The following is a 27,964-nucleotide window of genomic DNA, read 5'->3' as shown; positions in this document are numbered from 1 at the left end:
AGGCACAGACAGATTTTGTTCTTAATTCAAATTTTATTTAGAATTTAAATTTATAGTTTAAAAAGTATGCACATTCTGTAGGTATAAAAGTTTAAAAAAATACATTGATTTATTGATAAATGCTTCAGGTTAAATTTACATTTTCATTCATATCATTATATTGCAATAATTGTTTTGCATCTCTTAACACTTATAAAAATAAATTAATGAGATTGAATAAACCATTGGAACCATGCTAAAATAATTCCTTAGAAAAGAGGGGTGAAGTTTGCCATAATTACATAATTACTAATTCCTTGCTACTGTCAATAAATAACTCTTCAATTAAGCCCTATAAGGAAGCACAGGTTAGCAGAAATGCACTTACCCACAGGATGAATGGAAAGCCATGGTGGGATGTCAAAAATAGTACCATAAAGATGTAAAATTAATTTCTACCCTGCCAGCAACTGACCTCTCAAAACACCAAAACTTTCTCACCTGCCCAAATCCCCCCTTCCTTGGGGGTGTGCAAGTGACCTGTAGAGGATAAGGAATGACTCTGTACATCCTTTTGGTTAGAAGGACAATTTGGTAACTACTTTTAACTGAATCAAGAATGTGTTCCCTGAACATGAAATGTTTAGTGTTAGTGGCTCACCATAAATGACTAGAGATAAAAGAGGCTCTGAGCAGATGGTGATAGCTCAATCTAATAAGGTCACAGTGAAGTGCAATCCCACCCAAACTCCCCAGGAGTAATATCACTCCACCCACCCAACCTCATGTCACAACTCTAGTGTCCATTTTTGGGAGAGTAATTAAAAAAAAAAAAAAAAAGTAACTGGCTTTGTGCTCAACTTGCATCTCCAGAGCCACAACCCTCTACAGGGCTCAAATGTATCTAACTACCAGCAGCAGCCAAGGGTACCACAACAATAATACATGAAACTCTGGAAAGGAAAAATACGTACCAAAACATCGAGAATAAAGTAACAGGTTATAAATGAAAAACAAAAAATATTTTTTGAAAAGTAAATACCGTCCAGACCTTCTTTATATGTGAAAAAAAAACCAACATGGAGCAAGAAACAAACAATGCAGTAAGGAAAAAAACCCAAACAAACAGAGAAAGGGTGGTGTGTGTGTGAGAGTTAATAGTGAACACCTGCAAACAGCTGTTCCTGCAATACACAAGGTCATTTCCATTAATCATTCACCCTACCTTCTCTCTGGCCATGTTTCTGTGCATAAATCAAATGCTGTGTTACCCAAAGGGTAACCTTGTCCTGGCATCACTGAACATGTCTTCCTAGAAATGGGAACATTTCATAATTCTGAGACCTTTCCTTTTCAAAGATGGCTACAGACACATGCACATTTATACATATATATGTACAAACAAGGTTAGAAAAATATTTATTTTTGCTTGTTTAAATAATTACCGAAAAGTGTTAATACAGTAATATGTTAATATTTGTACAATTAAAACTTTATATATAAATATTATATAAAGCATTTTTCATAGCAGCCATTGCATATATAGTAAAACAGGTCCATCTCAAGTCCCTGCTGCAAAAGTCAGGCCGAGCAGCGTTCATCCTCTTCTGAGAGGAACATCTGTACTGGAGCCAGGAATGAGGAATTCTGCCGCCACTGACAGCAGAGATGTTGCTTTGTCTTCTATCAGGTACTGCCCAGGCCACCTAAGTGCATAGTGTTTTTAGGGAGAAATGCCACTACGTGGAATCACATCACAGTCTAAGCTTGTCTCCAACACAAATCAAGACAATGCCTTCAGACAGAAAGGCAGAAACATTACGGAATGGCTTAAAATGTGCTAACACAAGGTGGGCCGTGGCCTTACCACAAGGTGTTCAGGGGCACCGTCACTCCTCACACAGCTAGGGAAGCCCAACAAGGGCCATGGAGGCACAAGGAGATGTTACGCAGGACAGGATTTAATAACTCATATTTAGTTTGTTTTTATTGAGTTCCCTTTCCAGGTTTCCTATGAGAGTATCAATACTTTCCTGCAGGTCCTTGAGGTGTGTCCTGTGATCCACTGCAGAGTCTATAGCTTGCACTGTCAGGTAGCTCCCAAAGGGGTGCTCCCCGGGGCTGGGCTCAGGGCGTCTCGCAGGAGCGTCCAGCTCCTCGGCTTTGCTGCTGTCATCTCCACTCTCTGTGTCCTCTGAAGGGACATCATCATAGTCTGCCTCACCCAGGCAGTCCCTGGGGTTTAAGAAGTAGTTCTCCCCACAGCTGCTCCAGTCCCCAGCGTAGCGGTTGCTCGATGGGCTGTCTAGACCTGCCGGCCTTGGTCTGAGCAGCCCCGACACCTCGGTGCCGCTCAGATTCAGCATCTGAGGTCTCTGCCTCTTGGGTCTCAGGTAATTCAGGGAGGATGAGTGCTCAGTAAATGCATTCAGATGTGATGCTTCTTTGGCAGGTGAGTGATGAACTAGAAGAGAGAAGTTAAACCAGTCAGAACTCAATCCATGCTGCAACAAAAAAGTCCATGGCAGATGCTCATTGTCTCCATCCATATCCCACTAAGAGCATGCACAAACACATGCAATCTTACAGTCAACATATTGCACATTTTTTGCTATTGTTTGATATAAAATGATTAGGAAAAACTACTGTTTTTACTGTAAAAATCTCAATTTTGAATATTCATGCCAGATTCAAATTGCAGCAGAGAAGCCTTTCTAAAAGTAGAAACTCCCTGAACACAAATTAAATTCGTTGTACAAGCTAATCACCATCCAGCTCTGGGTCAAAGAAAAGCAAATAGCTCAGTTCACACACTTCATCCAGGCTAAGGAGTAACAGAAAGCAGGCACAGCAAAGAGGTTAAAACACAACAAAAATACCACCACTGAGAAAAACCCAGAGAAGCTGACAGCACACAGAGCTGTGCTCTCGTGCTTCTCCTCTGCCCTAAGGTTCTGTGCTGTTACAGAAGCTCACTTGCAGTCATCCTGCTGTGGAGCCACAAGCAGATGCACACTCACATGGCTTTGCTGGCAGAGTTACCTGAGCTCACGACTGCACAGCACAAGTTACTAACAGGCTCCTCCCGCTTTACCCACTGCCTAAGGCAAACATCTGGTTTTATACAGACCATTGCTTCTTGTAATGAGCAGCAGAGACTTCCTATTCCCATTCACCACTGAAAAGGCAGTGCACACAAACCCATGCAGTTCACCATCTGACCCTCCCCTTGTTAGACTCCCCGCACACAAACACAAAGATTCAGTCCTGAAATGTGCCAAATCCTTCTCCTTCTGGATCCACATTACAGGTCTCTCCAGGGGACTTTATTTTATGTCTTGCACAGTAACATGCAATAACTCTCACTGCTTTCCCCCGCCTCCTTCTATAACAAAAACCCTTCTGTTTAGACTATGCTCCACTAAGATGAAGGGCCATGGGTTAACAATAACTTGCCAGTGTTACACGGTCTAACCAAACAAGGACTATTTGTTTTCGGTTGGAAATATACGGAAATCGAAGTATTGCACAACATGTTGGTTATCAAGCTGTCTCAAACTACAGAAGATTAAATATAAGGGACCAGACTGTGATCCTTCCATTCAGCCCAAGTGTGCCGTTTACACACAGTGTAACTTGTGTGGTGTTCACCTACTCAAGTCTCCGCATTTGTGTTTTACCTCCCTTCTTCCACAACATCCTGCACAGCTCTTGCAAGCCAAGGGATAGGACTCTGCTTTTTCTTCTAAGTGAAGGAAAACTCTACTACTTACCCTACTCCTACCCTCTCAGACACACACTCCTATGAGCAGAGCTACATCCATTGGTTTTGTAGTCTACAGCAGCCATGCCATAATTCATCCTCAGGGTTTCAAGATTAGTTTCTGCCCAGTATTTGCTGTCCTAACAGCTCTTGGTCTCCTTCTTCCTCCACCTACGTGCCCTATCTCTCCTGCACAGACCCACTCATCTGACTGAAAGCTTCTTTTCATTTTTGGTGATCAGCAGCTTTGGAGCTGTCCACCTGCAGCCGACAAGCAAGCAGCAGCATCTTCAGTCACCTCAAACCCACCGTGGAACAGCAACATTTTTCCTGATGCAAAGCTCTGCAAAAACAAGTAGAAGTTGCAGAGCTCTTACTCTAAGAATATCTTCAACTCTGCCAAATTACAAAGGCAGAAATAAATTAACCCCATCAGGACAAAGCTGGAGAGAAGGAAAAAAATCTCCAACCTCTCTAATTCAGATGTGGAAACTTTAATGTCACTGGGTTTGTAATTTCTAGTGTCTTTATTCACATAAAGTCTTCACTATTTCTTACATTATACTCAAACTGCCATCTGGTAAGAAAGCAATTAAACCAACAAACTTCCCATTTAGTGAAGTGCCCAAATAGAAACCGTCATAATTTCTTTAGATTAATAGGTGATGCCACAGTATCTCCCATTTTAAGAATTCTGATGCCACTCAATCATCCTGTGAATTGATGTACAGTGTCACACAGTGCAAACACACAGCAATGGTTTGACTTTTTTCCTTGATCAGATTCATGAAAGTACCTGGCCACAACTGAAGTAAGTAGTGAAGAACCTCTATGTGCTTTTTGAAGTCCAGGGCACTAGCAAGCTCTTCTGAGTCTGTGAAGACTCTGTTGTTATGGTTGGTGGTCTCCTGCCTCTGGCTCAGTAACACAGGGCCAAAACACACAGCTAAATTCTGGCACGTCATCTTATTTACTTCGTGGTAAGAAGCCACCAGTTTCAGGTGATCCAACAGCATCTTCAGGGTAGCCTAAAGAAACAAAATACTGCTCACGAAACCAAATACTAGACAACAGTGCTGGTCATGGCTCTACAGGGAAAAGATCAAGGCTGACAGCCCTGGTTTTACTGCCAACACCAATCAACAGAACATCCAAGTGCTGAATTAGAAAAGCTGTATTTGACTAGGACAGAGCAGACCAATTAAGACAGACTTTCTGGTAAAGCTCAGCTTGTTTCTTATCTGAGCTCAGTTTCACACGGATGAGTTTTCTCACAGTAAAAAGGGTACATCAGAAAGGGAGTGGAGGCTGCAGAAGCAGCACAGATGATCCAGGTACATTAGAAAACAAATCAAAAAAAAGAAAAATGCTGTCAGCATCTGAACAAGCTTCCAGGTAATTCCAGATAGCATGCAGGCCCCTTGCTCCCTCCCCCCAGAAGGGGCTGTGGCTTGCTACACAAGAATTTGGCAGGTAAGAGTGCACAGCCCTCTTACACTGCACAGCAGGGGAAGCAAAGGCTTTATTGCACATACTGAGGAATGGATCTGCCCAGGTAATTACAACATACAGGTCAGAGGGCTCTGCAGAATGGGGCAGGACAACACACAGGAATAATCATTTATCTAATCATGTAAAAGTAAAGATCACAGCCTTTCACTCATTTTAAAGAAACAATATAAAATGAAAACTAGAGCAAATGCAGCAATGCAGACCTTCTAATTCACTGCAGAATGGAATTACTTTCAAGTATATGGAGCATCACAAATCCAAGTGAACCACCTGATCTGATAAACAGTTCTGAGACATTTTATATCCAGTGTGAAAATGTTCCTTTAGTTTCTGAAGCTCGTGATTTACTTGAATGTGTTTACACTACTCACCTTCTCAACATCTGGCAGGCAATCCAGAAGGGCTGCTGTGTGCTCAGAATCACTTGGGTCATTCTCACAACCATTTGCTGTCATTTTCAAGGGATTTTTCACCATGGCATCCAATACTGCTTCATAGAGCTGCTTGGTTATTAGGGGAGAAGGCAGCTCTCGCAGATAATCCTTTAGGACACCTAATGAGACACAACAGCTGCCTTTAACAAGCTGCAGATTCACTTTGCAGCAATTTTTGGGAACTTGATTAAAGCACATCAACTTCACCCATCCCACAAGAAAATCCTCTGTGTCAGTGACAAACCTTGCACCCAGGAGTGAGGGATGGGAGGTCAACACCAAAAGGGCACAGCAAAGAGGGGCTGGAACACAGTGGCTGTTGCATGTGCAGGAGTGGGGACACTGGGCACCAGGAGAACATCTCTCCCAGCTTCTCTCATTCAGGGTGAGGGGAGGCAAGGAAAGGGCTCAGTCCACCTCCCATCCAAGGAAAGGAGCTCCTACAAACACCAAGGTCCAGCTTGATGACCCTTCCTCTTTTACATAAGTCTATCAGCTAGTTTTTTCTGTTCTGTTTATTTCCAGCTATAAAATTATGAGCAAACATCCCAGTGCCCATACAGCAAAGCACATGGTGTCTTCACACCCAGCCAAGCACAAACCAAACATGTCCTCATGAGAGAGAGAGCCACCAACTCCCTGCTGGCCCTGGGTACCCTGCAGCCCCACACACCACACAGTCCTGCTGTGACAGATGTGATTCACGCCCACAGGAGACACTGCCTAAAATATATGCCCAGGCACTGAGTCCTCCCTGTTGCAGAGAAATACTGCACTGTTTCTGAGGCTGGAGGTGTGCTGGGGGAGAGGCTGCTCCCCGGGATTGCAACATTAATGCCTCATTAATGCCTGCTCTTTCCAAAGGGGAACTGAGCCTTTGCATTCTTGTAAGCTGGCTCTGGAACCTGGCTGATACCTCATTTTGAGAGGTTTCAGTGACTGGAAGAATAATAATGAAAAAGAAACAAAATATCAAGGCTTCTAACAGCAGCCTCTTGAAAGGACATAGCAGGATGCTATCCAGGAGCAATATCCAACACAATCAAAAAAAAACCGAAGGAAACAAGCCTGCTTCCCAGCAGTTTTCATTTTCCTTAAAAAATTGCTTTCTGTGCCACAAATATTTACTAATTTTAGCTAGATTTCAACTGCATTAAATACTTTGTTAGAAAGAACTGCTGGAATGAAAGAAACTGTTTAAAAGCAGGTACTGCAGTTAACAAAGCAGCCTGTCCTCCAAAGAGGTAAAGTTGGAGAAGCAGAAAATTTTTTTCAGCAAGCACTCTTCACAACCTCACACAATCTCACATCACAGCAATTACCATCACACTAAGCTATTTAACAAAGCAACAGTTTTCAGTAACTCAAGTCTGTGTAGCCAAGTTGTAAAACGAACTGCACAGGGTGGGCTTTGTTACAAGGTAGTTTCTAAAAACGTACAGGGAACAGAAGTTAACATTTTGCCCTTCACATGCAGAATGCACGTGAGAGTTGTCTTCTACCTGTATAAGTATTTTCATTTAAAAAGGAATCCTGGACTTGCAGCAGTGCAGCTCCCGGAGCTGTGCTGCAGGAGCAGCACTACATGAAGCAGCAGTGCCCAGATCCTGAGCTGCCAAATCCCCTCCTGCTGCAGCACAGGCATGGGGCAGGCAGGCCAAACCTTCTCTGCAGACACCACTCGGCCTCCAGGAGCTCACTCTGTGCTTAAAATGGGAACATCCCCTCAGGAACACAAAATATGCAAACAACCATTTTTTCATGAAAAAATATTTCCTCTGGTGGTTTGGTGGGATTTTTTGTTTGCTTTAAAAAGAATATGCACTTTTGGTACTTCTCCACTAAAGTGGCTAGTTTTTGTTTAGTAACTTACTCATATTCCTCCCTTCCCACAAAATAGTTTTTCTTCCCTTAATTTAGAGACTCACGTTCCCTATGTGGATTAGCTAGTTAAAATACTTACGAAACAAATGTGGCACATGCTAGTGCTGTACAACATGGTCTGGGATATTTTCCTTTTTTCCTAAGCAAAACATTAGCAAGAGATGCTGACTTCTATCAAGAGCTCTGTTTCAGTTGTGCTTTCTTTGGAGGCAAGGGCTGAAATCAAAATTAGCTTACAGTAGGAAATGGTATGTTCTAACCAAATTAGCTTATACTAAACACTCACAAATGTCTATTAATAATTATTTAGCAGGAATTCCTACAATAGCATCCATAATCATAGGACTATCACCTGCCAAAGAACTTTCTCCTGTTCAGCTCTGGATAACAGGATAGTTTGGGAGCCATGAATGCCCCTTGACCTTTCTAAATCCTCTTGCTATTCACTCAGCTAAATTAGCCCTCTAAGAGGCTGCTGTTATTTTTTTTCCATGAATCTACGCTTCCTGCTGCTGCTAGCCCACTTGACACATTCCTCTTGACACAGCCACACACAACAAATTTAGACAGAGCAGAAATTGCCATCCACTTCACTAATTCCTCGTTTTTCAGACCCACTGAAGAGTCTGTTGCAAGCTTTAAGAGTGTTGCAAGCTTTAAGCAGAGATATGAATTCACGTGGATGCCAACAGACACGATGCAACAACATGGCTACAGGTCAGTTCCATGAGCTGCACACCTCAGTTTGATCCATGAGCCCACTTCATTGTGTGTAAGCCCGTGCCAATCCCAAGAGTATTTCTCAGTCAACATTTAATCATTAAATGTTCATGCTTTAGTCTTTGGAGACCTGTCAAAAAAAATAGTATTTTTCATCTTTTTGGAAAGGAGCGCTACTCAAATTTCAAAAAGGACATAAGGCAACACTTCTCCTCAAATCAGCCAAGATTGATGCTGAGGATTCATATTCTGTGGAACACATGTTTCGGCTGATAGAAGAATGAATCATGTGCGCCAGCCTCAGCATTAAGTAATCAGGGGAAACATTCCCTCTCAACCCAACTCCCTAAGCACACGCAGTAAATTTTGTGGGCTCTTTTACTCCTAGCACCAAACACAGTGGCTAACTCAGTTGTCCACAAAAGCTGTAGGTTACCCCACCAATCCACAGCAGGCTGTTTCCAATAATTAGAGTGGCTGCATTGTGGTCAGTGGAAGCTAGGGATGCCAACACCCCTTCCCTCCCTGCTCCCCCAGCCCCCAGAGCCCCTGCAGCACAACACTGACACAGGCAGTGCAGGCACTTGCACAGCCCAGCTGCAGGGCTACCAGGGGAAATAATCTGCTTTTCTAATGTAATTCCTTAAAACTCTTTTTCCCTTGTAAGGAAAGCAGCATGTAAGTAAACTCTTGCAATGGAACACAAACTAAAGGACACCCAGTAGACTTCCTGTAAGGCAGAAAACAAAGCTGTAGTCTTTTCACTCTTGCAATGCAAACCCTGGATGCAAAGTAGTATCTCCCAGTAGTACCACCACCAAGCCACACCTGTATGGTCACCAAAAGATCACCACCAGCAGCAAGGCTTGCAGGAATGTGTATGGAAAAGCGTACTTCAGTTTTTCCATTCTACCAGCACAGAACAAACTCAGGAGGGAAAGATCAGTCAGACTGTGTTACTGCCCTTCCAGAGCTTTGCAGTAGCACTGAGCTCTCCTGCAGTTCAGACTTTGGCTTCAGCCAGTTCTGGTTGGTTCTGAGTGTACAATATACTCAGGAAAATCAAAATGCTTAGGAAATGTTCCAGGTTCTGTTGTATACACTTAAGTATCAAATTCCTACACCCTTTCCACATGATAACCCTGAACCATTTCTACAAATACTGTTTTATTTTAATGACTACTTGTAGCATGGAAGTGTAATGCCACTTTTAATATCTAAAATTTTAAAAAGTAACACCGAAGTTTCAGCACCCCAAAGTTTACATTAACCAATGTTAACTGCACTTTGCCATTTTTCTTCTTACAAGTCAGTGTCAGACAGCTTTTGCTGCTGGCAGAAAGCAACAGAAGGGTTTTACTATAAGTTGATGACAAAAAATTGAGAAAATAGGACTTCAGTAATTTTATGGAACAATCTGATCCTGGAAGTGCTCACCACTTTTTCCCACGAATTTATTTGTAAAGACAAGAAAAACACTCAGTTTAAAAGATAATTTATACTTTTAACCTTTACCATACACACCTCGTTTATAAAAGCTGTACAACATCAGAGTGAAACACTGGTGGGTTAATGGCTGGACTTCATGATCTTAAAGGTCTTTTCAACCTAAACAATTCTATAATTCTATAAATACAAGTTTCTCATGCTGAGAATGCTGGTGCTTGTGAACAACATCAACAGCAAACATCCACAGCAAAATCAGCCAAGGCAAACTGAGTGGCTGTACACTCTGAACCAAGAGGTTTATGTAACTCAGTAAATGTCATCGAGTAGTATCTTCTGATAACATGTATAATTGTAAAATGTAATGAACAAAATGAATTCCCAGTACACTGAAATGAAATAAACCACCAAACAGCGTATAACTCTCCTATACAGCTGGATGTTGGGTATTACAGAAAAGGTTTTGGCATTGAAATTTTTTACCCCAATTACTGTTACATTTTCCATCCCTTGACATACAGGAAGTGAACGCTTCTGACTAATTTCTCAGAGCAACTGACTTACTCAGTGATGCCTGAAATTAGATAAACTTTAGCTTACATAACAAGTATCAATAGTTATAAAACTGTTCCACTTTTTAGCAAACCAGAAAAACCTCACCAACTGACTTCAGTTCTGCAGCACAACTCCTGTGAAGAGAGCCATGTAAGGAGCTGACACAGGCTTCCCAGAACCTTCTTACCCATGCCTGGAGCTTGCTCTGTGACAACAAGTAAAGGGCCACCTCAGGGAGCAGGAGAAAGCTTAGCAAGGTTTTTAAAAAAGCAGTGATCAAATGAAGGCACTTTCCTGCAGCTCTAACTAGCCTGCACAATGCAGCAGGAAATCTGTTTCCATAATTCCTGCTATCTCCAACATAAAGGTGAGAACAACAGTTGATCCAAGACAGCCCTGGGTTACACGGTGTGGAGCCACCAGCACAGCAGAGGTGCCTGATCACAACCAAGCTTTCCCAGATCTGCTCCAATACAAACCAATGGCAGAGGTTTAACCAGCTCCAAGACTCCAGATCCTTTCAGATTCCCACTTCCCTCTGTACCTGGTGGAGCAGTTATTGAAAGCAGGTCCTTCCAATGTTCTCCCCTTGCTAAAAACCACTGCTGCTTCATCCATACTTACATATCCCCACAGCAACTGCACTCATTCCCAGCCAGCTTTCAGCAGCAGCTAAAAGCTTCTTAAAATTACAACAGAGTTCAAAGCACAATTTCACCCTTTTAAAGGTACATGAGGAACATGGCACAGCTCTGTTGGAAGAAAAGCAAGTAAATGTGTTACCTGTTATGACATTAATATCTGGGTACTGGCTCTCACAGAGAGTAACAGCCTTGCTGTCTCTCTCAAACGCCTCCCGAAGCTCTTTCTTCACCGCTGCCGAGCCACAGAGCCGGTACAGACCCACCACCTGCAAGCACAAACACACAAACAATGGCCCCACATCAGCCACCAGCCTGCCCAGGGACATCCCTGCTGCTGTGTCACCCAGAGAGCGCAGCAGCAGCTGCCTGGAACGCAGCTCGGGACAGCCAAAGGGAGCCGACCATCACCACATGCAGCGTCGGACACCTCACAGCGGGCATCACTGAGGGATGCTCCTGTTCCCTCAGCCAATGTGCTGAGCAGGGCTTTACCGACAGAACACAAGCTCTAAACTGGAGTTGCTTCGTGGTTTGTTTTTATGCAGCATCAGGAGAGAAATACAGATTAAACATATATTTGCTTCTCACCCTACTTACTCAGACCATCATTACTTTTCCTGGCATAACTGTTTAATTATATAAAATAGAATTTGAATTTCAGCAGAAAGAAGTGAGAAGAGTTTAGAGCTTTATGTGAACAAAATTTCACTACAAATATAGTTATTAATCATTAGCAGAAGAAAAAGTCATACAACTGACTCCATACTAAAAATGAGGAAAGTTACAAATCAATTAATAAACCAATACAAACCCATAATAAATGAAAACATTTTCCTACAGTATTACATTATGTGGTAAAAAAAAATAAAATTTATTTTTATACCCTCGATCAGAGTTTCAAGAAAATTATGACTACTCCATTATTACACCTCTAACGTGTTGTTTTAAAGTTGACAAGATGTTGATTTTCATGTGTTTCAAATTATATTGAAAGTTTTCTGCAAAACACGTATTATTTAACATAATTAAAAGTAATAGGAGTGAAACCCAAACCACTCTTGAAATGAATTACCAGTTAAATCATGTGCTTTCATGTATTGAAATTTTCCATTTTATCATATTTCTCATTCTCATCAACACCATTTATACAAAGCACACCAATAATCTTACAAAACTACATCTTAGAAATACTCATTTTATTTTAATTAGCATTATAGGCAGCTGTACTGAGCAGTAAAAGATTAATTCAGAACTGCCATGGACTCAAAACAAAAAATTATCCAAAACCAAACAACCCCACCTGTACTGTCTTAAGACCATGAGAATGCTGGTATGCAAGCAAAACTATTTTTCTGGTCGTATATTAATTCCTGTTTAAATAAACAGAAAGTTACCCAATGGAATTTGTACTCCCCCTTTCTAAAGACTGAATATGATCTAGTATAGGCCCAAGACAATTTCTTCTAAACTTTTAAAGTCAGACAAGCATGTGGCTGAAAGAAGAAGTTAACAGTATATTTTGCAGTTTTGGTTCTCTCTGTGCAAATATAGAAATAGATTTCATACTCAAAAGCATCAGGTACATTCAGATGACTCAAATCCCAATTGCTTCATTACCAGTGTTGCCTTGATTACCCAATATCATTTGCATGACTAGGTGCTAGTAAGCCCATAATAAAATGCTGAAACCATAGAACACATATACTGGAAAGAATAAAACTTCTCTTTTCCAGTTATTTGGATGTTAGGAGAAGTATCCACAAGAAAAATCACACAGTTAATACCAGCAAAGACTTTTGGCAAAAGAGCCACATAGAAGTTCCATTTCCATCTATAGTTCATGACTTGGGTTATAAACAGCAGAGTTAATCTCATCACACCTGGAAGCATATCCAACCTTCCAGCAATTTAAAATAGTAACAGTGGTAGGTGTCACTACTTCTCAATTTCACCTGAGTGAGAACAGGTGCAAAAGACAAGGAGAGCTCACATATGCTGTGGAATAGCAGGCAAGAGTCCTCCCATCAGTTTCAAATTAATTGCCAAGGGGAACATCTGAGCTTAGCACTGTGCATAGTCCTTCCTAATAGACCTCTTGTCTAGCATCCGTAACCAGTGATTTGTTTCCATACCTCATTTCTCATACATATTTTTGTTCATTAGATTACATCAACCAATAATAGGATGAAAAGAAAAAAAGACACTGGGCACTTCTGCTTTGCAGCAGTCCCAATTTCGAGAACAACCTGAAGAAAGACAAGGAGCAGTGGTATGGGGAAAGAAAGCCCCTCAGGGACTCATCCTCATCCTAATGCTGTGCACAAAGTGATGACAGAGATGGGTCTTGGGCACACTGGCTTCAGACTGTGCCAAAAGATGGGCTCACGGTGTCACTGCACACAGTGCTCAGCTTTGGGTTGGAGCAAACAGTGAACCATACAATTTTTGCACACAGGTGTGTATCCCTACAGACTGGTCCGTGTCTCAGGGGTCAAGCATTCTCCAGCTCTTAACTTATCTCTGCTTTCTGAGGGTGACTCTACACACTGAGGGCTGCAGGTTTGTTTCACTGTCCCCACTCCTAAAGCTCTGCTGGGAGCAGCTCCTGTAAGCAAGCGTACTTCTCCTCTAAAAAGGCCAAGCTGGAAGCACTGACTGCACACAGCCCTGTTATTCTTCCCACATTACAATGGCCAGTGTTTACCACACACAAGCAGCAAGGGAAAAAAAACTGACTTGTAAAGACACTTTTAATTTCCCCCATTTCCATTCACTATTTACACTGCAACAACAGCTATCTCAACACAGAAATATTGACAGAAGATATTAAAATATGCACAGTACCTGACAGCCTCTCTTTTCAATCTCCAGAATGCATTTCTGCAACAAAAGTGGCACCATCAAGCCTGCATTTTCCTTCTCTACAACTTTTCGAGCATCTACCCCAAACATCACAGGCTCACGGTCTGCATCAAGGCCATCGAGAGAGTTCTCCCACTGCTCCATGAGTGACAGCTTGACATAAATAAGCCCCCTGGGCTCCAGTTTGACAGCCAGCTGATGTGTTTTGGTGACCCGAAAGAGAGTGGGAAGAGCCACAGTTCCATGACAACACACTCGGTTTTTCCGTGGGGTGGGTTCCCAGCTGAACACCACCAGCTTTAAGTGCTGAGCGTTTTCGATTTCTATGTTGAATGTGTGGTCCATGTCAAGAAATGTTGTCCTACATGTGAGCAGGGCAGTTCTTGCTTTGTTTACTGAGTCAACCTGTATTGCACAAAAGACATCTTTTGAGTCTATTCGTGGTGGTTTTAAGTCTTCAGCACCATAAAAGTGAATGCTCATGAGTCCAGAGATGTACTGAGAGCACTTGGGTTGATCAGAAAAGTTGTAGTGTCTGAAGGCATCGATATCTATTTCAGGTTTACCACTGTTACTTGGAAGGCTCTCCTTTCCTTTCCCATACTTTGCTTCATGTCTGTGTTTACCTGATTTTGCTATAAGTTCAGGAGAGTCACCATCACTGAGGTAACCACCTTTGTTGAAGGATTTGGAGCTCCTTGAGCTCTTCTTTTTGTAGGTGTGTTGTGAGGACACACTGCTGTCAAGATGGTAACGGCTTATCACATTCCTGCTGGCAGCTGTGGTTGAGTTTCCAGAAGAAGGCAAAGACACTGTATGGCTTGTATCCCGGCAGCTACCCTTCAGCAGGGAAGGAGGATTATCTGAACTACTATGGCTTGAAGTTCCCTTCACACTCAGCTTCCTGCTCAGTTCTGGCAGCTTTTTCATTTTCATGGAAAGCTTCCTCACGGTCCTGGGAGATTTAATTCTATCAGGGAAAGGCCAGTTGATTGATCCACTTTTTTTCAGGGGACTGGGACTTGGAGGAGAAACCTCCATGGAAGGTATGTCAGGCTTGCGTGCAAGAGCAGCTCCAAACCCTTTAGAAGAAAAGAGAAGAAATAATCATTTTCAAACTGCAATTCTCAGCAATGAAAAAAATACATCTTGAACTTGGGAAAACATGTTGATTTGTCATAACCTGATACGTACAATTCATTCAGACAATCATCACTCATTCAGTCAGATGTTCACAAGTGTTCAGAAAGCCGTGCTCTGCTGACTCGTTCATCCAAATTTGGCAATTCGCTGTCAAAAGCCAGATTTGTTCTGCTTTATGGAGATGAAAGGGCCAGAAACTACATATAAACAAATGAGCAATCGCACCCACTGCATTCAGCTCGCCCTGTTTGTGCTGCATCTCCCATACAAGCACACACACAGCTGCATTCCTGGGGCACAAGTGCAAGGAAATCAGACTTAATGAAATCCTGGAAATATGGCAAAGGCACCCTTGCCTACAGAGCAGTTAGCTACAAAGCCAACACATCAACACTGCCACTCTTCTTACGTCTAGAGGAAAGACACTTGTCTCTAGTAAAGAATGTGGCCCTGTGTGTCCCTCTGTTACCTCAATGAGCCTTAAATCTCTCCTGTGTAGATGCAGGCAGTCTCACACCTTTTCTTTCATTTCTCTCAGCTTCTCCTTTCTGCAGCAGGATATAAGATTTATTCCTTCCAAAAGCTGCATCCTGCACTGCCTCATTTCACTGCCTGCCAGCAACCTTCTATGTTTCCTGGCACTACCATCACACAAGAGAGTTTAAAGTTAGACAGTTCCCAAGTGACATCCTCAAAGGAAATCACACCCCTTTCAAGGTACCAAAATGAAAAAAAAATAACAGCAAGTACTGATACTAAAAAGAGCAAAATATAAACAAAACAGAACAAACAAACCAATGCTCCCTCAATTCAGCAGTAAAGAACAGCTAATTAAGGAACGCAATTAGACATAAGCCAGTACTGCACACTGACAGGAACCTGTGGTTCACCTCATGCTCTAATACTCAATGGAATGCAAATACCAAGTTTTGCTCAAGCCATTCTCACTTTTGCCAGCATGAGGCAGTAGTAACTGTAAGAAAATCCATCAATTTACCTGAGTTAAGGAACATGCAAGAAGGAAGCTGAGACCAGAATGATAGATATCAATAAAATTACATGATTGCCTTCACTTAGAGTCACTTTTCAAATGTTAGCAGCCCCAACAGGACTGGGTAGCCTTGCCTGTGCAGGCTAGGGTGCTACAGAGCCCCTAAGCACACCAACCCTGTGTGATGCAACTAGCCCAGGCAGCTCACAGAGACTCAAACACCTTCACCCATCCATCATTCCCCTTTGCTAGCCACAGAAAGGGAGACTGTTTACAGCATATAAGAAAGAAAGAAGTGCTGTTTTCACAAGATGTAAACCATACTTTATAGAGATTTATCCTTCAGATTTGCCAAGGACTTACTACTTTAATTCTAAACTAATCACTTCAAGTCCACAGCAAGTGATTCTTACAAGTGCTTTGTGCACTCAAATTAATTTTCACCATTGGACTGTAAATTACTTTTTATACCTCACCAAGCTTAAACAGCTAAATCAGGCAATATGGTCTTCCAAATGACCAAAGTCATTTGCAGTGGTTTCGGTCCCCCCACCCCCTTCCAAGAGAAACCCTACAAAGGCCAGTTCTAGTCTCAATAGAAGCTTGGATTAAGTAACTTTTGCAGACAGTTGCTTAAAAGAGCAACTTTTTTATAAAAGGAAGTTTCAATTACAAAGAATAATGCATAGAATCTGTTTTCCAGAGGAACAGAGGAAAATTAATTTAATCCTGCATCTCATGGAAGTAGTTCCCTTGCAGGGGAAGGGCTATTTCTAGCATGCCTGCTGTGCTTTTCTGGCAAGCAGCTAGTTAGAAATGTGGTGTTTGATAAAGGCAGACAAAGCCCTCCCTTGTACTACAAATCACCGCACGGTCCCACTGGTGGGCTGGCGTGGAGCGCTCTACAGCAATCAGTGCCACACTGCAGCCTCTAACATTAATCTTCCCTTTCTGTCAAAAGTCTCTGGCACAGGCTTGGAAAAGCAGCCCAGCAAATTAAACTTCCCCCACCCCAGCTCATTAAAACCAAAGAGTCAATCTAACACTATGACTTTTATGTGTCCAACTTGTGCTGCGTTCAGCACCAAACAGTTAAAGTGAAATATGTGGCTGGAGGAAACTTAACAGTCGAGTATTATGCAGGATGGTATTCCCATCAGCACTGAGCCACATGTTGTTCCACTAAAGCCAGCAATGTGCTGAGGTATGCACGCAATTTTAAAAGAGTGTACATGACAACTCTGACCAAGCTGCAGGAGGAGTTGTAGCACAGCCCAGTAACACTTCACTTCCCAGCCTACCCATTGGACACAGCTTTCTCACAAGAGTGACAGTGGAACTGAGCTGCACCTCTTTTCTCAACCTAGAGACAAGACTGTGCTGCAAACAGCAGTTAGACATTAAAAACATCCTTGAAGAGGGTGGAAGAAGACAAGATGTAAGAAGCACCTGTTACACCAGGACAGCATGGGGATGCTCAGTTTTATATACACAGCTGACAATTTTTATGTGTATGCCACATTTATCTTTTACAGTGAGAACACTCAGTCCCTGTAAGGACATGGACCAACCAGGGATGTGGTGGAGTCTTCACCACTGCAGGTTTCAAAGCTGCAACTGCACTGGGGTGGGAGGTAATAGTCTCATTTAGGCTTCTTGCTCCACTGAAGGGTGAGCTCTGATGCCCTCTCCAGCCTGGGCTGTTCTATTATACTGTCTTTAATATATTTACCTTGCGCCTTCTGACACTTCAGCAGTATGAATACAGAAAAAAAAAAAAAGCTTTTGGAGAACAATGCAATTCAAGTCAAAATGAATTGACACCCTAAATAACTGTGTGTAACATCAGCTGTGGGTTCAGCTTGAGTATAAAGTCACATTTTTCCTTGCTCAACACTGTGGCTGTGCGAAAGCATAAAGCCTTCCCATGACCACAGAGACATGAAGAGCCCAGAGTGCTTTCCAAACCAGGCCCCTCTCCCAGCCCATCCATCCAGGTGTCCACAGGACAGTCACTAGTGTCCTCACAGCAGAGCAGATCTAGCCCTACACAAGACTGCCCCAAGGGAAGAGAGGGCTCAGACTCAAGCACTTGCAACACAGCCCCTGCCAGACATGTGCAGTGATTTAGCACAGTAAACATGCTTGTCTGACCCTGTTCAATGCTGTTTATATGTGTTTGGGCACATATATCACTGTCACATCCACTGCCAGCAACACATGCTGTTTTACAGGCACATTTGAGTACCCTGTTATATATGTCACATTCCTCATTGCCTAAGATAGGGTTTCTGAGTTATTTTAAAGTTACTCAGAAAACCTGCAATTTATTTTTGGACAACAAGTTGAGGTGAATAAGTCGGTCAGAAAGCTACTGAAGTATCAAACAGCCACTCTCACACCTATTGGAAGTGCTGAGTTAATGTATTAAAAGTGAAAAAGCAGCAAGTCAAAACAGAAAAGCCCAAATGTCTCAAAATTGTTCTTGTAGCAACCAATGGGTGAAAGAGGGCTACTGTTTTTCTGTGGTAGAATCCACAAGAGATACTGATCTGGATCCTCAATTGACACAAACTGCGTATCAGCTCTACTGAGTATCAAAGGCTGTTAAGTTTCTCAGGTGCAGGCACAGTTCTAGACCTGTTCTGATATAAAACTCCAGAGAAGAACTGTAAATGGCACTAAGAGAACAACTCATGATATATCAAATTGAAGCAACTTCAATTAAAATGTAAGGTAAGAATCACTTCTATCTACATTAGCAACTGGACAAAAAAATTAAAAAACAAAAAAGCACTTAAAGAAAACTGTGGTAGAAAACAATTATTTCTATGTAACATCTTAATTACTTATCTAAATGAATGGAGGAATGTCTGCTTTTAACATGTAAAGAAAAATCTTTTTTGTCTCTATATAAATTACTACTTCGACCAATGTAGTCCCTATCTCAGAGTCATGCTTCAGAGTCAAGGAATGGAGAAATTATTAAAATGGTTAAAAAAATAATCTCAGAATTTTGTAAAGATAGTTTGTTTTCTTTGGTTACTATACATACTGATACTAATAAAATTGTGATGGACACATCAACCCAGGGATCACTTTTATAGGACCAAAAGATAGAAAATACATTGCTTAAAATAGTGCATTCATTAAAATGAGAGGTGTTACAGCTCAGGCATGAGAGGTGAAGGGAGTGACCAGTGCCTGCTCCTCATCCTGATGATGATCCTCGGAGCATCCACCATGGGGTACTTCACTGCAGAGATGAGCAAGCATGTGTAACAGCACTTTACTGATTTAAAGAGTTCAGTATCTCCAAACCAGCTTGAGTTTGTTGCAGACATTTTAAACATTAATGACCCTGCACATGAACCACAGGCAGCTCTGCTCAGACACTGGAGCTGCACCAAGGCACTCGTGGAGCACCACGGCGATGCCAAGCACCGTCTGTTCAGGCTGCTCCTCACTGTGTCTTCCATGGTATGAAAGCAGCTTTGCCCCTATTTCCCCCATCAGAGAATAGAAACAGTTACTCAGGACAAATCAGAAACTGAAAAAGGCAGTAACTAGTTTGACTGAACTGCTTCCACTCCACAGTGCTACATCCTGTTGTTTCTTTCACCAGCAGGCATCTAAGGCATCGTCACCCCAAAACGAACGCATGAAAATAAGCCTTTGAGCTCCAACAGCATGTGCACAAACTCCCCCAAAACCCACCAAAAACTGGCTTCACCTCTGCAGGTGAAAGAGGGAGCAGAGGGACCTTTCTGCCAAATCCCTAATCATTCTGGCATCTCAAACATCGTACAAGTATTTCATATCAATGTGCTTCTGTCTTATGAAACCAAAGCTCCTTGCACTTGAAAAACAGGTAAACCACAAAGCATCTTCCATCTGGAAAAAAACATGAAATTTCAAAAATAATACTTGTAACACGTGGAAGGAAAAGTGTAGACAGCATTTGCTGCCCAGTATACTCTGTGTATATTGCTGGAAGCTTGCCTGCTACATGTAAGCATGCAAAATATTTGCATGCATTGGCTCCAAACAATGTATTTGGAAACCAGGATAATGGTCACAGTCTAAGTGGAGAAAGAGCCCTGTAGTTTTAATAGGAATTAAGCCAAGTTCCAGTTGGCACGGATCAGGGTTAAGTGGGAATGTGGGATCCATCTTCACCTGCCATAACACTGGAAAGAAATTGTTTACAGTGATTCTTACCAGGATTTTCCACCCAGACAGCTAACTCAAGTACATTTTTAGTACAAAAGCACGAGCCACATCCTAGCAATCTCCAGTGCACAGGTCCTACCAGGATGTTTCTCAGATATGAGATGATTCCACTCATTAGGTGGACACTAATACCAACAGTAATCCTCCCCAAAAGCAAAGATACTGCAAATTCTTCAGAAGGTACTATTCAGAGTTCCACGGTGTAAATCTGCCTCAGGAGCCAACATTAGAAAGGGGTATTTTTCTTCAACAATTTGCAGGTGATACACACGTCTATAAAAATATACAATTAAGTGTTCAGTCCTAAAGAGTTATAAAGAAAATTTACTTTAACATTTTACAGTGAGAAAAAATTCTCATATTGCATTTGTAATAAAAAAAAATAATAATTCTATTTTTTAATCATAACCATTTTGCCTGTGCAAGGAGACACATAATTAAAAACTGCCTCCAGGGTTCTTTCCATTTAAATTCTCCCACAGACCTAAGAGCCCAAGCTGGGCTGTTTCTACATTATTAACGTGGAACCAAGTTACCTTCTTACTCCTACTTCTTGGGTATGTGTTTTAAAGAAAACACATGAATTATTTTCCCAAGCTCTGCTATAAGGGTGCCTTATTTCTAATCAGGTTTTTTTTTTAAAGCCAACAAGGCTAGAATTATTCACTAAGGAATTACCTGACAAATCCTATTAACATAAATGGCATTTACTGCAGAAAATAACCAGATTAATACCAGGAGCTAGCAGTGTAAATTAAGACTATGGGACAAATTAGCATCTCTATAACTATGATCCATTGTGCTGTTAGCAGTTACAGGAAATACCTATTTGGTGCTCTGTTTGGAAAGACTCACAAAACAGAATTCTATCACTTTCTTTTAACAAAAAATCTCCTGTCTAATAAAGACTCAATAAAATAAGCAAAAGGAAAAAAAAAGGCATTACTATTTTCTCTCTACGAAGCTGGACATCTAAGTAAGGCAAAAATGTCTAGTTTTAAAGGTAAAATTGTTTCCATTGTCCAAAGAAGAAAACAGCAAATGACAAAATGAACAAATATATTTATTTTGTTGGATTTTGTATTGCCCCATTTTTTTCTGTCTATGCTTCCCAAAGTCTAACATTTAGGCTCCAGTGCTAACCAATATTGACATATATAAATCATATCCATAAGAAAGGTAAGCAGACTTTTCCCAAAAGCTTTCATTTCTTATTTGACAGGAGCTCCTGCTTCATGTACCCAGCTTTTTATGAAGAGAAACACCCATTTCATACCAGCTGTATAATTCAAACAAGGTCCCAGCACAAATAAAGTCAACTTGGTCATGGTGCCCTTCATGTAGTAATTTTATATGGATGAGCTGTCGTTTTAAATTTGACTGAAAATAAGATACTTTAACTGGATTAAAAAGAACTAAGCCACTTCTCCATAATAAAGCCAATTACTGAGCAGCAGGGATCCACTTCATCATCAATTAATCTATTCAGTGTGATCACCACCCAACACATGCAGAAGGAGAGCTGCATTTGAAGTACCTTAATTAACCAAATGCATAATGAACAATCAGATGGAATTTGTAGCTTCTCTCCCAGTTTCAGGGAACTCTTGAAATGGACAACTTTGCTTTCAGAAATAAATGCATCTTCAGTATGAAAACAAGTTTGACACTTTTCTTCTTACAGAAAGGGACTAACTACTTTAAAAAAAGAAATAGTCACCCACATATAGAGAGATTAGCCAATTAAATGGAGGTCAAGCAGTTTGCAGGACACACATGGCCTTCCTAAATAACCACACTTATTGACTTCCACAAAGCATCTAGAGCCCCAACAACAACAAAAATCTACCAAAGAACGTATTATCTCATCTGTCTTGCAAGCAAATAAAACTGGTCTAAGAATTTAAAACAGCTATAAAGTGAGGTATTTGTAAAAAATGTCCAAAAACTTTAACACACTTCGCAAGTACAAATATGCTTGTATCTGCAGCATTTCCACAAAAAGAACAAAATGTGAGCCCCCAGAAGACCATGAGTTTTTTCTTCTGCTGTTTACAGCAGTTGCTCTGGTGCCTTTGAAAACAAACCCTGTTCCCAGAAGTAATCTCTACACCAGGAATCCAGGCACAGCAGCTCCCAGCACACAGGGACATGGGGCCAGAGGCTGCCAGGATGGTGAGGCTGGATGGGGACGACCCAAAAAGAAGCCCCTCCAGAAGGTGAAGCACACTTGGGCTCCCACACCAATGTTTCAGGTCCTTTCTGATGAACCAGGCAGAAATACAGGCTCTTAAATGTCAGTGCAAAGTGTAGCCTTTCTCCAAAGAAAGGAACCTGGAATTCCCTGTCTCCTGAACTTTATGCTGTTTCTAACTTTGAACATGACACTAGAGGTAAGGTCGAGATAACATGAGGCACATAAGTAATTAAAAGTAATACCTTTTTGGAAAAGGTTGGGAGGGGTTTTTCTACTTATTTTTGTTTGGTGTGTTTTTATATTTGTTTGGGGTTTTTCAACAGACTGGGAAAAGTCCTTAATATGATGTTGAATTCACACACTAATGGAATTATGGAAACGAGACTATCAAACACTCAGCCAAAGATAACAAAGAACAAAGAGGCTGGCTTCTGAAAGTGAAAACCACTCTTCTCCAGTCTATTAGATTAGCCTGAGACAGTCAACAAGACGGTAATTACAGAAAGTGATGTGATGAATAGCATTTATATGGTCTACCCAAAAGTCTTTATTAAAAAGTCCCAGACAGCAAGTTAAAGAAACTTCTGCAGACATTAAGTAGCTTTGAGGCAGGAATCCAAGGCCAGGGCTAGACACCAGCTGACAAAGGAAATCCAGTGTGTCCTCACATTACCAGGCAAGATCACTTTGTAAACCCTTTTGTCTTCAGTGAGGTGGGGGCCAAAGAGAATACAGGCCAACCACACCTGGACATGCCATGAACAAACTGAGAGAGAAACAACTGTGCACCTCTGCATTTAGCAAGCATCAGTCGCACAACCCGAGTCAATTTCAATGCACTTGACATGCATTTCCACCTAAAACTTGCTTGATAACATAAGAGGCGGAGATAGAGACCACAGAGACATAACAAAGGTTTATTATTCCTCTAAAAGACAGCAAAGGTCCAAACACTCATGTTCCTTAACACTCTTACCTGTGGAAGGGCACTTGAAGGCAGGATTGTCCTCTGCTGTTGGCACACTGGGAGCCTTGCAGGCAAACTTCTGCCGGTGCTGCTGCGTGTGTTCCCCGGGCTGCACGGCATCCGACTGACTCCCCTCACCGAGCTGTGCCGTCCAGCTGCTCCCCGTGCTCTCCACGGAACGTGTGGGACCCTCCAGGGGACTCGTGGCCACCCCAGAGTCACCCCCAGGGTGGGCTTTGTACCAAACTGATGGGGAGCCCACAGCAGCAAGGCTATTCACAGCAGAAGGGTGGACGCCGGGCAAGTCGGGCTCATCATCTTCAGGGATCGGGTTGTACCATATTTCTCCTTCATCATCCGCGTCGCCATCCTCACCGCAGTCCAAGGCAGCGCTCCTCAGCGGGGCCGGGCCCGGCAGGGCACAGCTCCGCGCCGGGCACTCCCGCCCCACTGCCGACATGGAGGGAGCCCACGGCACTGCGGGCTCGGGCAGCGGGATGGGAGATTTGGGTACCGTGGTAACAGCCCCGTGCGCTTCCTTACAGGCATCTTCTTCTTCCAGAGGAGGAGGAGGTCGTCGGTGGGTGCTCTGCTGCAGCCAGCTGCGTTTCTTGGAAACGGTTATGCTGTTCACCTGCGGCCTGTGCTCGGGCACCTCGCTGGCCTGGGGGCACTTGGGCTCCTTCCTGCTTCTCGAAGCTATGTAAACATTTTCTATGAAATCTGTTCCCAGAAAGGAAAGCAAAGAGAGAGAGAAAGACAAATGTTTAGAATATTGTTTTGATTTTGACAGATGAACACATTTGCTGTCGTATAACACTTGCATCAGACCTCATCCAAAAGGACAAAAGATAACCTGATACGATCGCAAAATTAGATTTCAGCCTGTCAAAGCAGAATGTGCACGTAGCTAATAAAGAGCCAGGCTTGTTTGGCTGTATTTTTAACACCATGTAATTTAGATAAATGGCAGTGAGATAGCTCTGCTGAAAGGTCATGCATACTTCCACAGAAATGGCTGCTTTTTTCTGCCAAGTTCAGGTGCAATCGGTTTGAAAAGTTACTACACAGTATTTCTCTGGTTTAGTTATGTCAGTGAAGAAACAGTCCCAATGTACTGCTTAAATGGCTACAAAACTCCCACATATATTAATTTCTAGATTTCTATACAAATAAAGGTGAGGGTATGTCTTGCACAAAATCCTCCAAAAAGGACTGTCCTTACCAGCTTTATCCTACAATTAAGACAGAAGCATTCCCCGATTTGGGGGCAATAAAACACAACAGAACACACCATCACAAAGATAAGGAAGAAAAAGTTTTTAAACAACAAAAAATTTCATGCAAGAAGTAAACAAATTCCACTGACTGTTCTCAAAAACTTGACAGTTTCATTGAAGCAACAGACAAACATCTAATTGTCCATGGAAAGCGCCACTCACACTTGAGCCCCTGTCAGGGCACATGCAAGCTCCACTCGGCAGCAGTGCCATATTCCCCTGGCTGCAGCACATGTCGGCCAGGGAGCTGCGACCACTGCACTAGGACTGGAAAAAAAGCTGCAAATACATCCAAATTAAAAACAGGGAGCAGGTAAGACAGCCCTCATGCTGCTCTGCACAGTAGGACAACCCAAACTGGGCTTGCTCAGCCATTTAGGCTGAACAGGGATAACTGGGTTCGCATAAAACAGACCTCTTTTCACATTAAGTCCTCTGCAACTGGAAATTCCAGATGGAAGCAGCTATTTGTTACTGCTTGAACATTATTCTCAGCAAAGAATTATTTACCCACCAATAATGGATGTTGAAATATGGACACCTCTCTGGAGGACTCAAGGAACAGCCCTGTAAATCCAGCTAACTTTGCTGTAGAGACATGAAAGAGACTCATTGGAACACCTTCCCTTTGACCCTCTTTTTAGGTTTGTACTTTAATGACAGAAGAGATTGTTGATAAGATCTGAAACACCACCATTTTATTTGATGAAAGATTCATCATTTGGTGATTTTTCAAAAGCGTACAGTTTGCTTGTTCAGCTAAACTGCAGTATTATCACTGCTTGTGATTTGAACAATTAACTTATTTCAAAGAATTAACAAAATTAACCATGCTCTTTGAAGCCTTTGCACACCTCCACTGAAGTGCTTTGCTGTACTGGGGCTTAAGTCAGTCAGGTAACAGAATCTGAGGAAAACATGAATGTGGACCTCTGTCAAAGTTTCAGTGATTTGGCAGCAATCATTCCTTCCCCCACCCTCAGCCTGGAAATGGAAGCATGCTGTTGTAATGGCTCTTTCTTACACACTGTCACACCACAATTTCGAGAACTAACCAAAAGGATAGGAAACTAATCTGCAACGGGCATAGGGCTATGCCTGTGTTTCCAAGAAGTCTGTCTGGGTCAGGGATTTCTTGGATAGACATCCTCCTGCCAGTGACAACTATCCCAAAGCCCTTGCTTCACTCCAAGGATGGTCCCCGCTCTGGTGCCATAAATAGATGGAGCATCCAAGAGCTGTATTTCCACAAACAAAAATATCTGCTACTTCCTGCTTTGCTGTAGAAACATGGGTCCTCCCGTACTGGTTAGGACAGCCTACAGTTCCCAAAACAACAGACTCCTAAGCAGTACAATGTGCCTAAACATACACCCAGTGACACATCCGGTGTCAGCCTCAGGCTGCCCTTCAGTGCTAGCAGCAGCAAACTTTGATGTTTCTGCACAAAGCTGTTGCAGGTAGCTCATTATTGAGATACCTGGGTGGATGTTGAAAACAATAAGCACGAGCCTCCAGCCTCCTCCAGCAAGGCTGCTCACAAGGACACGCCACCTTCCAGAGGAGTCAGGAAGACCCCAACTCTGATCGGCCACACGCTGCCAGGGGTCATCGACTGGAAACGCTCACTGAAACTCGTCTAAATGATACACTTACACACACATCTCCCAACTGCAGGTTCTGCAACTGCTAGCAGTATTTGCAAGCACTGCTTCCCCTTTATTCGAACTTGGCCCTAATCCTGAAAGCCCTTATGCCTGTGTTTATTTTAGTAACAAACTGCTTCACATGCAAATATCTGCCCAACCAGTGGTTCAATATCACAGAGCAAGTTTTCAATGTTGTTCGCTGTTACAGGAGTGAGTCAATTTTAAATAAATACAAAGCTCTGAGAGACATACAGGTCAGGAACATACTTTTTGTTCTAGAGCAATGTTTCATTCAGAAGAATGCTGCCTACTATTAGCATTTTCACATACATATTTAATATATATATTATATACTTAGTACACATTTAATATAGTTAAGACCATGTCTCTACGCAAACACCCAACATGACAACAGTTCCTTTGCAAAAGGCTTCAATATGGTATTCAAGAAAAAAAAAAAAAAGGTATTTCCTTCACCTTTCACTTTATTGATAAAAAATCCAATAAATCAGTATTTCAAGTTAAGCCACAGTAACAACCCGTGTATGCTCAGAAATCAAAGCTTCAATGTTTCAACTCAACTGAAGTCAAAACTGATACTACGCCAACTCCGTGGGCACAGAAAATACTTCACCACGATACCAAGCCGTGCTTCGCAGATCGCACAGAAGCAGGGAACAGCTTTATCCAGTCTCTCCATATATGGATCAAACAATTCTCAGTTCTTGTGGCTGATATATAAACACATTCTCCTTCACTAAGGTTCCTAACAAAAGTATAACTACTATATATTCAAATGGAACAACGACAAAACTGAAAATCGATCTGTAAGATTTCGAGTGCATCTTTAAAAAGCGCACAAACCAACCAACCCCAGCGGGCAAACAGCAGCCGAGGAGTGACAAACAGATGTGGGAGACAAGACAACGAGCAGGGACGCGCACACAGCGCTGGTCTAAACCCCAGAAGCTCTGGCTTTCGTGAGGAATTCCCGCTCCCAGGAGAAGCGCAGGTACGGATGGCACGCAGCCGCCGCTGAGGGGCTGATTCAAGACGCAGGCTCACTCCCGGCCCCGGCGCGGCGCTCGGGGCAGCGGGCACGGAGCATCCCGGTGCCGCGGGAGCCCCCGCCTGGCGCTGCCCGGCAGGTGGAAGCGGCCGCGGGCGGACAGCGGGAGCCCCGCGGCCGAGCCAGGCGCACACTTACCCTGCGGGGCGCAGACCCCGCCGTGGCGGTGCCCGGCGCCCGCCGCCGCGCCTCGCTGGGACCTTCTGCCCCGCAGCTTGGAGAGCGTCCTGCGGAGCGGATCGGCCATGCCTGGCGCTGCCTCCGCGCCGCGCTCAGCGGGCGCTGCCCCCCGGCCAGCGGGAGCGCGCAGCCCCCGAGCGCCGCGGCGGCCCCGCCGGCAGCCCCGGGCCCCGCCGCCCCATGGCGCCGCCGCCGCGCGCGCCCGGCCCCGGCTCCGCCGCGCACATACTTGGCATAGCTGAGCGGGGTGAGAGGGCGCCCGCGCCGCGCATGCGCCACCGCCCCGCCCCGCCCGCCGCGCGCAGGGTCGCCCCGGGGGGAGCCGGGCTGGGTGAGGGGCCGGCCGTGCCCGGCAGTGCCGCACTCACGGAGCTCTGCCCGAGCCACGGAGTGCCGTACCCCCGGAGCCGGGCCAGGGCAGTGGAGTGCCGTATCCCCGGAGCCGCGGAGGGTACC

At 43.2% G+C, this 27,964-nt stretch overlaps 1 protein-coding gene across 1 annotated transcript; it reads right to left on the bottom strand.

Annotated features, from left to right (window-relative positions):
* Positions 1 to 73: 73 nt before the first annotated feature.
* Positions 74 to 27,631, bottom strand: SYDE2 (synapse defective Rho GTPase homolog 2). Its single transcript, XM_005521274.3, has 7 exons — positions 27,467 to 27,631; positions 23,340 to 24,053; positions 13,782 to 14,881; positions 11,077 to 11,203; positions 5,626 to 5,807; positions 4,539 to 4,770; positions 74 to 2,443 (listed from the first exon to the last, which is right to left on the bottom strand). Exons 1-7 carry the CDS (start codon positions 27,573 to 27,575, stop codon positions 1,941 to 1,943), a joined length of 2,967 nt encoding a protein of 988 aa, XP_005521331.2. The 5' UTR covers positions 27,576 to 27,631; the 3' UTR covers positions 74 to 1,940.
* Between the last annotated feature and the right edge of the window lie 333 nt (positions 27,632 to 27,964).

Source organism: Pseudopodoces humilis, chromosome 10 (assembly GCF_049639895.1).
Source record: "Pseudopodoces humilis isolate 2021_Gansu_Grassland_sample_001 chromosome 10, ASM4963989v1, whole genome shotgun sequence".
NCBI lineage: Eukaryota > Metazoa > Chordata > Aves > Passeriformes > Paridae > Pseudopodoces > Pseudopodoces humilis.
Note: the sequence above shows the minus strand (reverse complement) of the source record. Positions and strands in the feature narration are given on the sequence as shown.

Excerpts from the sequence above, each read along its gene's own strand:
- SYDE2 (XM_005521274.3), bottom strand. The coding sequence starts at position 27,575 with ATGGCCGATCCGCTCCGCAGGACGCTCTCCAAGCTGCGGGGCAGAAGG. Across the intron at positions 5,808-11,076 it reads AGATATTAATGTCATAACAG|GTGTCCTAAAGGATTATCTG; the intron begins GTAACACATTTA and ends GTGTCTCATTAG. Across the intron at positions 2,444-4,538 it reads CTTACTTCAGTTGTGGCCAG|TTCATCACTCACCTGCCAAA; the intron begins GTACTTTCATGA and ends TCTCTCTTCTAG.